The sequence below is a fragment of the Ostrinia nubilalis genome, chromosome 13, assembly GCF_963855985.1.
Source record: "Ostrinia nubilalis chromosome 13, ilOstNubi1.1, whole genome shotgun sequence".
In the NCBI taxonomy this organism is placed as follows: domain Eukaryota; kingdom Metazoa; phylum Arthropoda; class Insecta; order Lepidoptera; family Crambidae; genus Ostrinia; species Ostrinia nubilalis.
In genome coordinates, this window is record NC_087100.1 from 14,338,136 (window position 1) to 14,353,910 (window position 15,775).

At 34.9% G+C, this 15,775-nt stretch overlaps 2 protein-coding genes and 1 long non-coding RNA gene across 3 annotated transcripts in view; all 3 read left to right on the forward strand.

The window, feature by feature from the left end:
* LOC135077746 (uncharacterized) overlaps positions 1–15,775 on the forward strand; it is a 200,608-nt gene that overhangs the window by 49,400 nt on the left and 135,433 nt on the right. The window lies entirely within an intron of this gene.
* LOC135077219 (uncharacterized) lies at positions 9,835–11,410 on the forward strand. Its single transcript, XM_063971760.1, has 2 exons — positions 9,835–10,721; positions 10,979–11,410. Exons 1-2 carry the CDS (start codon positions 9,921–9,923, stop codon positions 11,387–11,389), a joined length of 1,212 nt encoding a protein of 403 aa, XP_063827830.1. The 5' UTR covers positions 9,835–9,920; the 3' UTR covers positions 11,390–11,410.
* On the forward strand, positions 14,065–15,517 carry LOC135077220 (uncharacterized). Its single transcript, XM_063971761.1, has 2 exons — positions 14,065–14,955; positions 15,086–15,517. Exons 1-2 carry the CDS (start codon positions 14,152–14,154, stop codon positions 15,494–15,496), a joined length of 1,215 nt encoding a protein of 404 aa, XP_063827831.1. The 5' UTR covers positions 14,065–14,151; the 3' UTR covers positions 15,497–15,517.

Consider the following 15,775-nt stretch of genomic DNA (forward strand, 5'->3'; position numbering starts at 1 on the left):
CCTAAGTTTTTACTATGTAAAAATCCACTTGGATTCACATTATTGGCTTATTTATTTTATTAGGTACAAGTTTTTAGAAAATAATTCAATTATTAAAATTTAATTATAACATTAAGCGATTGAGAGGAAGGAAACGCTTTGGCTCGTATAATTAAATGACTAAAGTTTCAAGAGGACATCGTTTAGCCTATATTACTTATATTTACCTACCTTTCTAATATACCCGACCTTATTAACTTGAGCATGATGTGAAATTATTTACTTAATTTAGGGTGAAATAGAGATCCCAGGAGTAAGCAACGATATGAAAGGAACACCCAGACAATTTAGGTTAGCGGATACGCTATGTTATTTACTTTATACTCATAAAATTTATTGGTATAAAGTTAATATTTAAAATATGAGGAAAACTGTTAGATAATTTCAAGTTTTAGTCGAGTTTTGAGTTCGCAAGGTTTAGAACCAACTTCTATTATTAACAAAAATGAAGTACTAGAATAGAATAGAAAGTATTTATTTGTCTCAAAACAGGTTACATTTACATGTTATCACAGTATACAACATGTATTGTTCTTGCAACTCACGAAGGCGAGTGAGCTTTACTTGTGTGTGTAACTGTAACGTGTACAATGTACATGCACGTAACGATAGTGTAATATGTCTGTCAAAACTTTTGAAACAAACAATCAGTAGCGAGCCACCACCACACATGTAAAGCTCACTCGCCATCGTGAATTATTGCAGCAACTATACTGGGTTACAATAGCAATTAATTAGAACTGCAAGTTTGCTATTTCAGACCCAAAGGTTTCTGTCTGTATGTCTGTGTTTCCTTTAAACCGTGAGGGAATATAACAACATTGTTGTTTAAGTTAGGTATCGTTATTATCCTAAGAAACTACACCTACACCCTTGAATGATGTAGGTAGTACAGTCAGCATCAAATACTTCATGACACCCGCCCATTATGTTGTCCCGAAGTGTTGGTAGGGCAAGGTATATTTGGGACGTGTATACATATGTGCCCTGGAATGGGCCTATGTTACTGAATAAACTATAAACTATTTCATTACATTTCATAAACGGGAACCTGCAAAAACTAGTTCCTGAAAAAACGGGGAACAAGCCCTTAACCTAAATGTTTTTAGCCCAGATTCCTTCAACTGAAACCACAGAATAAATAATAGTAGTACCTACAGAAGGATTACTCCGCAAGACGATTTAAATAAATGCGAGTCTTGGTACCACGCGATACAGTGTAATTCAGCTCGCACAGCACTACGTACCTACAATTTTATTCACCTATAAGTTTTGTCTCTTTCTATCGCGTGTCTCTGAACTCTTCTTACACTGTTAGGGTTGCTATGCTGTCTAGTGAAAAAATAGAATTAATCTACTTAGGTATTTGTAATGAGGTACGTATGTAGGTATGTATTAGTGTTTTTTTACCTTTGTAAAAATAACATTTTAAATATATCTACTTAGGATAAAAAAGTGCTTATTTTAATACAATGTCTTCATTCATACCTATTTTAACATAAGATAAATAAATTAAACATACCTACCAGAAGCGTAGCGTACCTTGGCGGGGCCCCGATGATGGTAGTGGTAGTAGGTATTACCTACTATCACAGAAGAAAGAATGACATCATACCTACCTACTTACTACGCAAACACGAAACGGCTACATCCTAGAACGAGAGGCGTATAATCATAATATTTGTATTTGGCTTTGCACAAACAAACTTAATCTAATGTTACTCGCTGTACCTACTTTGGCAACAATTTATTTAATACCTATGCATTATGGTAACTAGCTTGTCGTAATTTGGTGTATCGATGTTACTCTTCCGTTTCATTTACCTACACGGAAAGGTAATAGTTAATATTTTAACCATAAAATTCTTAAAACATCATAAATTGTATTCAAAAGAAATTATTTATTAAAGGCAAAACATCAAGTCCCGACGGGCGCGCGCGTGACACTCGACTGATATAATACCCGCCGGCGGGGCGCTTCGCTGTAGGTAATTATCGGATGTACCGCGCGGAGTGAGCCAGGCCTGCTGAAACTAAGTATTTCTTTACATTCAGCTGCTTTACTTTTCATCAAACAAATAATACAACAGGTTTCACTTCCTACGAATCGAACGGAAAGTTTGTACAGCGAAGTGCCGATTCAAGTTTGACCCAAGTTTGATGGCATTAAAGTTGCAAATCGAACATGAAGTTTAGTAGGTAAGTAAGCCTGGATAAGTATCGGAGACTGTATACCTTGTAATAGGGATGTTTATGTAGTTTCGGTTATGGATACGGTTACGGATATCATTCGTTCGTTCGTTCGTTTCAGCCAAATGACGTCCACTTCTGGACAAAGGCCTCCTCCAAGGTTTTCCACAAAAATAAAAATTGCTACTAGATGGCATTATAAAGGTAAATCGGGCTGTTATGCCTTTACATAATAATGCTAATCGGCCATTCTCAGATGAGCTAGTTTTTGCGTGTCCGGGCTGTTAAATCGTTAAAAATGACAAATTAGAGACATGCAAGTATTTTTATATGTTACTTAACAACCTTATCCAGTTGTGCATTAAATCATAGGCTTCTATTTTAAGTATTTGTGACTTAATTAATTTCATGAACCTCTGTTCTCTAATTACCGTTACGCGTCCGCACACCGACTTAATGTTAAAAGTTGGCTGTAACTTTTATGTCGTATAGATTTGGTTAACTCCATTATACATTTTAAAGAGTACATAAGATTGTCTTACGCATAGCAAAATATCTATTCAATAGAACCATTCTGTAAATAATTAGAATTAAAAAACTGCTTGTCCGAGCGAAAGTCCTAATTCCCGTGACGTATTCTGTTTTTGGGCATACAAGCCTAAATAATAATATTTGACACATCATTTACGCCCGCGGCGCGAGCCCTTAGTTAGTTCTAAGACCTGTTAGCAAGTAGACGTCTATTGCGTTGGCGTACCGTCGATGAATTGCGTAAGAGTATAATTACCATATCTTTGGTTTTCAATTTTTCTATTTACCATGTCCTTATTGTTATACTCGATTTTTTAAGGTAGATCCATGTTGTTAATTTAAATAGTTTCAGTACTTTGGCCTTCATACGTTGTAGTAAGACAGTATTTGCATACGCTGAAGATTTTGGAAATTTTGAAGAAAAACTATCGTTTTATAATTTCCATGTACTAATTACCATATATTTATAATCACCGTTTCATGACATTATTACCTACAAATTGCACTCACGATTGAATAAGTACGACGATAAAATATGAAATATACCTAGACTTTCGCATAACAACTTTACGGACTTTTCTTCCAATCTAACATCAACATTTTGCAAAGCTTTCGTTAGAGTAACCTCGAAATAGATTCGATTTCATGACGAATGTTCAGCTTCAGTTGCTGTATGGTTGTTGGAATTAAAAGTATATTTTAACCCCTAAGGTGACCCCACAAAAATAAGTTAGCTGGAGTGAAATCGGGGCTTCCTGATGGCCAGGAGACGTCACCCCTGCGTAAAACATGTCTCGTACCAAATATTTATTTTTACTATTAATATAATTGATAATAACATGTCAAATCATTAATTAATTCTAATATAATACCATTAAAATATATCCATATTACCTTTGCCCTAAGAAGATGAGATTATCCAACAGTAACATTTACCTGGCGTGATCACATTAAGAACAAAAGGGAACAAATTAATCAACAGACAATGATTATGGGACTTTTCAAGACAAGAGTGTATAGGCACTTTATACCATCCTAAACTGCATCCTACCTTGTTATGCATAGAAAAAACTTCGTGATATGCATGGATACTGGACAGAAGAAGCTTGGAGAACAAACTATATACAAATGCATCCTAAGACCCATGTAGACATAAGGCATCGACTTACCCTCGCAAATTTAGAAATACTTAAACGTTTTCAAAATAAAGTATTAAAAATCTTGAGCTGTGCACCTTGGTTTACAGAGTCCAATGAAGTGGTACCAAACGTCAAAGAGGGTGTAGAATATTCCTGTAAAGCTTACAACCAAAGACTAGACCGTCATGAAATCTACTTGCTGCATCCCTTATAAATTCTGAGAATTCTGCATTTAAGCTCAGGAGAAAGCAAATAGCATCAATCTGAAAACTTATTGTAAAAGAATCGAGGTGACAAATCATGAAATATCATCAACAGCCCTTTACAGTCCACTGCTGGACTATGAGCCTCCTCCACTATACTGGAGGGTTTTGCCATAATCTCCACGCTTGGCAGGCGGGTTGGAGATCGCAGTTTAAAAGATTGATGTTTTTCAGAGAGCGCTGCTGCCCGTTCTCTGTTTGATATGTAGTCCCTAAGTCGCCTCTTACGACACCCGCGGGAAGAGTAGGGGTTGGTGACAAATGTATTCTACTCTGCCGTCACCACACGGCGATCGAAATATGCTGAGCTGGAACTGTCATTATTACAAATTAAATTTAATCTGATAATGGGTGATGGCTGATCGCAGATAGATTAAAAAGACGAAAAATCACTTATATCATTAATTAATTTTTCGATATATGCATATTCGAAAAGTCAAATTTGAGACCTCCTGATCCATTATCGGTACGTTAAATCGTTTGTACCACATTTAAATCAAATAAATGATGATTAAGATTCTGATTCAGCTAAATGCTCTCATTTCAAATGTGACACGTAGACCCTTCTTGCTGAAACTAAGTGTTCCTGTTATAGCCTCGATTCTTACAGTATACTAAAATATCTTGATACGATAAATAATAGAAATTAGTGTTTTTCTTTTTGCAAAGTGTCATTAAGTGTACCTACAGCGTTTTTTATGACGCTATATATTTATATACAAAGTTATCAATGCAATATATTGTTTTCTTGCTATTTTATATATCTTTTCTAATTACCGTTAGATTAAGTATTAGCCTTATCTAATTACCGCGACCATAAAATTTTTGGGTCTCATTTACGCGAAAACCGCTTGGAATAATTTGACGCCTTTACGATTGTTAAATTCGTACTTTTCATGTGTTTTATATTTAAATGCGTTTAAGTCAATTAAGCCAAATTTCAAAAATGATATGGTAATTAGGCTGAGAACGCCTAATCGTGAGAATGACCGTAATACAAAAAACAATTTAAACTGCCTACATCCGAAACTATCCGAAACTTTTGAATCGGTTACGGTTTCGGATGTTTGTTTATTTCGGATATCCGAAAGTTTCGGTTACGATTACGGATATCCATAACATCCCTGGACTGTATACCTTGTAATGTGTACAAGCCGCGGTCGATCCGCCCAAGGCCATGAAAATGCGGGTAGGCGTAGTAGATAATATTTCTCGTTTTATTTGGACAAAGGTATGAAGGGAGACAGATTGGTAACTATTAGGGGATAACAAATAATGTAGAGGACAAAAGGGAGAAACAAATGTATTTTAAATTATATTTTTATATTTTGTTGCTTTACTGCCATAATGTATGCGTAATCAAGTAAGTCAATAACTTCTTGTATAAAATGCCACTTGCCAAATCTACTGTCTTTATAAACTCATGTAAAACACCGCTGTTTTCGTATTATTTCCAAAGACTTTCCAAGTGGCAAGTACCTAACATGCTAGGTCACAAGCTACGTCACTTGCTAGCCACATCCTTCTAGTTCACTATCCTACTAATATCCTACTATAATATTATAAATGCGAAAGTTTGGATGTCTGGATGTTTGTTACTCTTTCACGCAAAAACTACTCAACGGATTTTAATGAAACTTTACAGTATTATTGTTTATAACCCAGAATAACTAAGCTTTAATTAATGACGATCTGTGTCAAACTAAATTTCACGCGGGTGAAGCCGCGAGCAAAAGCTAGTAGATATTTTTTTGCCTTTAAAACTGAAACGAGAATACTTTCGCCATAGAATTTTTCCCTGCAGCTGATACACGATATTCGTCCATTAGCAAATGCCATTCGATTCCATTTTGGCTGATATTAAAAATGGTTTAGAACGTGGCGTGTTTTAAAATTTTAGATGGGATGCTCGTTACGAGCTATGTTGAGTTGCACCATCTAACTTTGACGATAACCGGTGTTTTTTGTATGAGCTTTGACAGATTTTTGACGTTTGTCAAAGTTAAAGTAAGATGGTGCAACCCAGCCTTAGTTATGACTTCAGAGGTGGAATTGTGTAAAGCAATCGTAATCATTTGACAGTTCATAACGTACGATAAAAGTCAGTTAAACAAAGCGTTTGACAGAATAATCGTACGTTATGAACTGTCAAATGATTACGATTGCTTTACACAATTCCGCCTCAGGTCAAGCTTAATAATGTGGGATCTTTTGTAGTGGGAATAAGAGCGAGATTACATTATTAATGGGTAGTTTGATGTGCTATTTTCAGGTCAGCGTCAAATAGTTCGTGATACCCAAAGTAGCCTTAAAGTTTGCAACTCGTCTTTGTTACAATTTATTGGAACAAAGTTGTGTTGTCAACATTTTGGCCACTTTTGACTATTCGACGCTGACTGCACATCAGGGTTTTAAGCAGCTTATAATAAAATTCATTCTGCTATCAATGGGTAATAATTATCTTACAAATAAACGTGAAAGTTTGTGAAGACGGATAGAGTTAAGCTTTCATGCACAAACTGCTGAACGGATTTTGATGAAACTTTACAGTACTATTGTCTAAATATAAGAGTAACATGTAGGCTATAATTAATGAAGACATTACAAATCTACGGGGGTGATGCCGTGGATAAAAGCTAGTGCATCACACTAAGTACCATAATATTTTATACATATAAAACATATTATTTTATTTTATTAATATGTTACTTCCTTAAATGTCGCCATCTTAGGACTATAGTAAAATACTTTCTCAGGATGACATTGCAATAGTACTATTGTGTACAATTTTTCACGGAAAGTTACTGATATTATCCTATCTCGTACAAACATTTACAGAAGTTTAAATGAAAAATATCTTTTAATTATAGTTGTACAAGTAAGTACATATATTACGTTTTATAAGTAAATATCTGCATAAGAAGTTAAATAATATGTATAGGTACAATGTCTATCTATGTTTATCTTATGTGCTATTTTCTGACAAAAATTTAAGCTGTGTAACACGTGTTTGTTATTAAAGGATGTCAAGTTTAATAAACCTTTAAAAACGCATCCACCTTTAGATTATAATTATTATGCAGTTATATCGTAGTACTAGTAGGTACATATTTATTCTGTAGTTACATCATCATCGTCATCTCAGCCACAGGACGTCCACTGCTGAGCATATAGGCCTCCCGCAATGATTTCCACATCGCACGGTTGGTAGCGGTCTCAGATAATAGTAGCGGTCTTAGGAGAAAATTCGACAATGCATTCTAATAAAATTGGCTCGAGTTTACTACCATCATTTGTCGTTTCAGCCAAATCACGTCCACTGCTGGACAAAGGCCTCCCCCAAGGATTTCCACAATGACCGGTCCTGCGCTGCCCGCATCTAGGTACTTTCCGTGACCTTCACCAGATCATCGGTCCACCTAGTGGAAGGCAATGATCACACTACATCTTCCGGTTTGTGGTCGCCACTCGACAACTTTTCTGCCTCAGTATATACAGGGTGGAATTTTGTAATGCCACCTGGAGGCAAAGTACTCATAATAATGTAGATAAAAAATTTAACTCAAAGGAAACATTCCTTTATTTTTGAAAAAAAAAAAAAATACTGCATTCTAAAATTTCTCGAAATTTTCGAAAATTCAATACCAATCTATTACCTACTATTTTTGTAAATAAATAAAATCATTTAAGATTTCATGGTTTTCCTTTAATTTGATTCATTGGGTCAGCTTTCCCAATCATGTGCCGCTATTTGATTCTATCTTGAACATCTTGTACGTTAAGTCCCAATACTTCCATGTCCTTTTGGTCATTCGTCATAATTGTTATCTTAGCAATTCAGCATATTATTCATCATCATCAACAGCCCTCTACAGTCCACTGCTGGACTATGAGCCTCCTCCACTATAGTGGAGGGATTTGCCATAATCGCCACGCTTGGCAGGCGGGTTGGAGATCGCAGTTTAAAAGATTGATGTTTTTCAGAGAGCGCTGCTGCCCGTTCTCTGTTTGATGTGTATTACTATCACGGAATTTTATTTTTAATCCTCATCATATTAAGCCTTGTTATTCTCATTCCGAGGCGTGGAACTGGTTTCCATCTGATTTTTTTTCAAGATATTCTATTACAATGTCAAAATGTACAACTGTAGCACGTCAAGCTTACACTGTGGCATCTTTTTCAATTGTGATAGGTGATATTTTTGAACAGAAATTTATAGTTTAATGTACTGTCGGCAAATGTCAAAATGTGATCTTAAAATGCACGTGATTTCCAGTTTTTTGACCTGTTGTGAGCGCAACATCTAATTATGCACAAACGCAGACTATAGCATGCTGTTGATAATAAATAAGAGTGCCATTAAAAGACTAAATAAGAAGGCTAAAGTTCAAAATCTAAATGATAATCAAAAATATTTTATTCAATTTTGACCACTGGAAGCAATTATGAAAGAATTCGAAATCTGAATATTAGGAAGAGTTGAATTCCTTTTATCAAAATGTTTACACAATTATTTTAGTTCTAAATGGGCACACAAAATATTTATTTCATGTATCTTTAGAAACACCAATGTTCGCTAAACAATTGATACCTGTACATAGTATCATACCACTGAAAAGTACCTTAACAGTCTCCTCTATCTGCTAGATAAAATAAAGGAAAGTTTAGAAGTAGATTGTTGACTGGACTGATCACGCATTCCTATGAATAGAGTGGAACTTTGTATAAGTTAAGTATGTATTTTTTTTATGCACAACGAGGAAGCTTTTGGCCTGTATCTCACCTGATGGTAAGTGACGATCAGGCCGAAGGTGGAAGCGAGCTTCACCCGGAATCCTCAACCACGGAGGAACTGGTTATCTTACCTCTAACTGCCGGAACACAACAATGTTAACATTGTTGATATGGCGACAGACTTAGGTAAGACGGTGGTAGCTAGCCAGGCGTACTTAGAACAAGCCCTACCACCAACCAAACCGAACAGAAAAATCTGCTCCCACAGGGAATCGAACCTGGGACCTCTGCGTCTGAAACAGGAGGTCTTACCACTAGACCACAGAGGCGGTTATTTTTGATTATGGTCAGAAGTTCTAATTTTCAAAGATTTTTGACTAACTTTTTTAAAAATATTTTATAGCCTATGATTTAGCAGAATTATTTTTTAGATTCTAATGGTGAAAGAACCGGGCAACATGGAAAGCATTGGGGGAAGCCTATGTTCAGCAGTGGACGTCCTATGACTGAGATGATGATGATGAATGGTGAAATAATTTTTCAAATCGCTCTAGTAGTTTCGGAGCCTATTTCTTCCAAACGAACAAACAATCAAATCTTTCCTCTATATGATATTAGTAAAGATTTATTTGCATTATAAAAAACTTTTTTAAACATAGATATAATGAAGGCTACTGACAACGCCACTCTTGTGAAACCCTGTGTGTAGCAAAATAACAAACATAACATATTTAGTGCTTAACTTAATGCAGATAATGATAATGTTAGAAGTCAAAAGAAGGTTAAAAGTCAAAACCAGGCTCAATGTGTTCAAACTGGATATACTTGTCTATAATGATCAATATTAAGAATGTCTTAACCAGGTGAAATAGCATGCATTTGAGGTATTCAGTATATTTTGCAAGGTTATAACAGGTAATGTAGACTGACTAAACACATATAATTTGCTAGCCTTATAATCTTCAGATGATTTAAGATTTTGCGCATGCACTTATAGCATGTGTGTTCAAAAATCTAATCAAAATGCCGCCTACTGTTCAGTGCGATATTGACGACATAATATTAGTGAAGGAATTAAAACCAGTGGTGCGACAAAACATCAAACAAATTATTAGCAATGAAGGGTTCATAACTTGTACAGTGAATGTGAAAGACGTGACAACTAACGGAGCAAATTATCTTGGAACATTACAAACTGTAACCGTGAGTGGAAAAACTAAAGATGGTGACAAGGAACTACATCTGTTTCTGAAAAACATAATAAATGAAATTGGTCGACATTCTGTGGTCGACGTTTCAGCAGCATACCTACGGGAAGGATTTTGCTATAAAGAGCTGTTCAAAATCTTTGAAGCAATTGAAGATAAATATGAAATTCCACAAGAAAAAAGATTAAATACCGTCAAGTGCTACAGCGAAATAAACAGTGAAGTTATAATTCTGGATGATGTTTCCAAAATTGATTATAAAACGTACGACAGATTTAGTGTGATGACAAAAAAAATTGCAGAATTGGCTCTCGAGCAACTTGCCAAACTGCACGCCATGTCGTTCATTATAAGAAAAGAACATCCAAAATATTTTGAAAACAAAATTAAGTCCTTACACACGCTGTACAATTTTAACTGCGAATTTGAAAATCACTTAAGAAATACTTGCAACAAAGCTATGGAAACATTGGAAGGTGATGCGAAAGCTAAACTGCGTGATTTTTATCCAAAAATGGTAGAAAAGTACTCAAATTACATTAAAATAGCACCAGAAGAAGCTGTGTGTATCGCGCATGGAGATTTTCAGGCAAATAATTTGTTACTGAAAGAAAGTGTAAGTATTACTTATAACTTTTTTCTTTACTGACTTAAAGAAAGTCTGAATTAGAACCCCACTGATAAAGTCAGTTCAGATGAATATAAGTTTTTAAATATTAATGATGTAAAAGTACAAAGTCCCATTAACCTACCTGAGCTAAATATGCTAGTGTTACTAGTGGGTTTACCAAAAAAATCCAGTGGCGCATGGGGGATTGAACCCGCGTTGGTTCCGATCTAACACCTATGCTCTACTCTTTTTTTATCTTTCAGAACGGAGAACCCTCAAGTGTAATGATTATTGACTATCAACTCACATACTACGGCAACCCAGTCACAGATCTCTTATTCTTCATCTTCTTGGGGACCGATCAGAAGTTTCGGAAGGATCACATGGAGGATCTTAAAGAGTTGTACTATGGTAGTTTTGAAAGCTTTTTAAGCGATTTTGGTATCAGTGCGTCTGCTGTGTATTCGAAGAGGCAATTCCAAGATGATTTTAAAGAGAAACTGGACTTTGGTTTGATGTGTTTCATACAATTCATGCCTTTACTTTTCGCGAGGACAGACGAACTCCCTGAGATGCAGAACGGACTTGCAAGTTTGACGTTGAAAATGGATGAGCGGTATAAAGACCGTTTGCATGGAGTCGTCGATGACTTTATACAATGGGGATATTTGTGATTAAACTGGTTATTTACAGTATTTTGTTTGTTTTTGTTTTCTTTTTCTTTTATTTGTCTCAGTTCCACTTTTATCACTACATTATTGGTTAAAGAATGAAAATTTTTAACCTACTTAAGTTGTAACAACACAAGTAAATTATTGTGAATTGTAGTTTATGTAAACTACATAAAATTTGTGATTAAAAATTTAATAAGGCACACACTTTTAGTTCTAGCCACACCACAATAATACAACAAAATTGAATCTTTGACCAAGGCACTGACTTGACAGCTAGAAATTAGGGATCATTTAAAAAATGCTTAACCAAAACTTACATAATCTCAGAGATAAAAGGTCATCAGTCACAATAATTTTGATTCTAAATTTTTCCAGAACTTCGACTTCTTTTGAGTATTGGAAAAAAAATTGTATGGAGATTAGCATACAAATTAGTAGAATACCTAACTTACGAGTTTCGTAAGCTTTCCAAAAAGTGACAAAAGTTATTAGCTTTCTTTGCTGTTTTTAAAAAAAAATCAGCTTAAGAGCGCTGCAGGACATTTTCATTTTGATTTGTAAATTGAATTTAGATCCAAAAGGCAAAATATCACCCACACATCACACATCCTAATTAAATCTTAAAAATAGCACAGTTCGTAAATACATTAGCTGCATATTATTATAAATCAGGTACTAAATTATCTGGTTTTAAGTTTTCTTTTTTTATTTTATTTTTAAATAAGCATCCAAAGATCGAATCACATTTAAGGCCGTAGCACATCAGATCTATCCACCTGGAAACGGATCGTAACCGTATCAACTCAAGGCAATCAGTATTCTTTGTATGAAACTTCATACTTCAACTTTTATCCGCACCGTAACGTAAACGCCTCGCCTCGCGATTGACAGCGCGCAAAAGGCAATGACAGCTTGCAAAAGGCGATACGGTGTTGATCCCTTTCCGAGTTGATATGTCTGCTATGACCTTTAAAATGTAAATTATCTTAGGTATACTATGTGTCAGTGCCTACTACAAACACGTTTTCTTGAAATAATACCATTGAATAATTATGTCTATTTTGTTTTATCACATAAATATTAATTTAGATAATATTAGGTGCATTCACTCTCGCCATGAAAAGGCTCGGATTATAGTGTTCAGGAATATAAAAGAGTTATCGAAACGCTTAGTGCGAGCTGGTGAAATGTCAAATGACAACTTTGCTTCTGGTTCCCCGGTGATGCAAGGCCAGTTGTAATTTACAACTTACAACTTGTAATAGAAGCGAGTTTGCAACAAAAATGCATCGACTGATGTGCTGTGGTCTTCACCTATGTTTGTCAGTTTTCTAATCGCTAATACAACCTCATGTTATGTAGGTATCAGATAAAAATATTTTTCTCCTCTAATTAAATATTACGTAGTAAATAAGATGGTTATAAGACAGTATTGTCACAAGTACGAGTAGGCAAACAAAACACAATTATTATTGTGGTTAGGTGCGGTCCATGAAAAACTGTGCCCGCGACTTTGTACGCTTGAAAATAGTTTGAATAATATTTGCCGTTTTTGCAACATTTTTCTTTACTGCTACGCTCTTTTTGGCTGTGGGTTTATGTTATATGTATAGCCTAAAGATTTCCTCGATAAATGGGCTATCCAACACATTTTTTTAAACGGAACAGTAGTTCTTGAAATAAGCGCGTTCAAACAAACATATGATGTTAAGTATAAATGAGGCGAGATAAACTCGCACACAATTATGCTCTCAGATGACTTGCATAGTGAATACTAAATTATGGTCTGTACATAAGGAGGACATGATTTTCATCATGTAACTCTTAACTAAAGGTAACCAGACGTCCTCATAAAGGTAGCAGGGAGGGGCTGGATGCAGGCAAATTAAATTTAATATTTAGGAAATATGTAGGTAAAAACTACGGATCAAGAAACTGGGACTACACTGGTCATCACAAAAATCGGCCCACCTACGTTTTACAGGAAAACTCGTTTCTACTGACACAATCATGGAGCCCCAACAATATTGGTGTTATTTGAAAGCCCAATAAATATCCTTAAAGAAAAACACATTTAATTTCCTAATAAACGATTAACATACAAAAAAAGACCTCATTTTGGGCTCACCTCGGATCAATTAGACCAATTTTTGTGGTTATAAAACCAAATAATGATCTCATGTGTCCTCTTTAACAGATGGATAGCGATTAATCCCAACTTAACAGTTTTATAGCCATAAAAGTTGGCTCAAGCGTAACTACCTATTTTTTGAAGAAGTGACTCTGGATTCTTCTACAGACACATTTTTGGGGTAAAAACCTTTCCTTTAATGAAATGAAGTTTAGAACTAGGCTTTTAAATGGTAATATAGTATAGTAATATTGGTGGGAAGTGGGGATGCATACGTTTGAAAGTGCTTGTCGTGGGTGGGTCGATTTTTATGATGACCAGCGTACTTCTACTATTCTAAAAACACTTATGTATAAAACAATGAATTGGTAGATTCACTATTTCACCTTAATTGTAGTATGTAAACAATTATAATAAAACAGAACAGTGCTTTACTGATGACTGGCAAGGCCAGTATCTCCAAATTTAATGAACAAATAAATAGTCATATTAGATTTATATTACTATCAAGATAAAAATAAAGTTTACGTACAAACATATTTAGTTGATATAAAGTATGACTGAGAACATAAAAAAGACAGTTATTCGGAGTCTTATTGAACAATGCAACGCGAGTTTTAGTTAATTTAAAATGATAACCACTGATCAATATGAGAGTGATGACATATTGTCTGTTAAAGAACTAAAATCCACTGTACGCCAAAGTGTCAAAAATATAATTGACAAAGAAAAATTCACGGCATACATAGCAAGTGTCAAAAATCAAACAACTAATGGAGGAAATTATTTAGGAACATTGCAAACGGTGACTATAACTGGAAAAACGGAAGGGGGTGAAAACAAAGAATTAAGATTATTTCTTAAAAATATTATGCATATAGAAGATCAGTTCGCAATTGTTGATACTTTGGAAGTATACCAAAGAGAAGGGTTTTTCTACAGAGAGGTATTCAATTATTTTGAAAAAATTGAAGATAAATACAACATACCCGTAGAAGAACGATTGAACACCGTGAAAGGATACAGCGAGACAAATGATGAGGTGATTATTTTGGAAGATGTTTCATGTAAGGGTTATAAAACAAGCGACAGATTCAAAGTAGTTTCTCTGAAATTTGCAGAATTGGCCATCAAAGAACTTGCCAAATTTCATGCCATGTCATTCATTATTCGGAAAGAAAATCCAAGATATTTTGAGAACAATATAAAATCATTACGGCCTTTGCTTAAATTCAACGAACAACTTGAAACTCATTTGAGGAGAACATGTGAAAAAGCAATGGAAACTTTAGATGAAACTGCAAAATTGAAACTCGAAAAATTTGTTCCAAAAATGATTGGAAAATTCCAGAAATATATGGTTGTTGAACCAGATGAAGCTATTTGCATAACGCATGCAGATTTTCGGCCAGACAACATATTGGTGAAAGAAATTGTAAGTACTTAGAAAATCTTAACTATTATTAAAAAAAAAACATTTCTTATTTGTAAATGGAGCATGAATCAAGAAATTTTTTAATTGGATACTTTTTCAGCCGTCCATTTTATTTTAATTATTCTTTCAGGACGGAGAGGCTGCCAAAGTAATTCCGGTCGACTATCAAAGTGCTTGTTTCAGCTGTCCAGTCATTGATTTTTTATATTTCATTTTCACGGGAACTGATCAGGAATTTCGAAAACACCACATGAAGGACCTCAAGGACTTGTATTACTGTACTTTTGAAAGCTTTTTGAGAAAATTTGGTATCGACGCGAATAAAATGTACAGCAGAAAGCAATTCGAGGACGATTTAAGAGAAAAGATGGAATATGGCTTGATATCTTTTGTGATTGTAATGCCTTTTATTTTCACGATTCCTGGAGATATCCCTGAATTGGGGAACGGTATCGAAAACATTGCTTTAATTTTTGATGAACGTTACAAGGACAGATTGCATGGTGTTATTGATGACTTTATACAGTGGGGGTATTTGTGAATAAATAAGAACACATTGCAATAGACTTTTATTTAAAATACTCTGCGGTTAATTTAATTATAGTAGGTATACAATATTATACACTCGACATCAAATAAATCGCACCTCCCGCGATAAGCACTTTCAAACGTATGTATCCCCACTTCCCACCAATATTGGCACCATTTCAAAGCCTAGTTCTAAATTTCATTTCATTAGAGGAAAGGTTTTTACCCCAAAAATGTGTCTTTAGAAGGATCCAGTCACTTCTTCGAAAAATAGGTAGTTAAGCTTGAGCCA

Coding starts and splice junctions, on each gene's coding strand:
- LOC135077219 (XM_063971760.1), top strand. CDS start 9,921: ATGCCGCCTACTGTTCAGTGCGATATTGACGACATAATATTAGTGAAG. Junction 10,722..10,978: donor ATTTGTTACTGAAAGAAAGT/GTAAGTATTACT, acceptor TTTATCTTTCAG/AACGGAGAACCCTCAAGTGT.
- LOC135077220 (XM_063971761.1), top strand. CDS start 14,152: ATGATAACCACTGATCAATATGAGAGTGATGACATATTGTCTGTTAAA. Junction 14,956..15,085: donor ACATATTGGTGAAAGAAATT/GTAAGTACTTAG, acceptor TTATTCTTTCAG/GACGGAGAGGCTGCCAAAGT.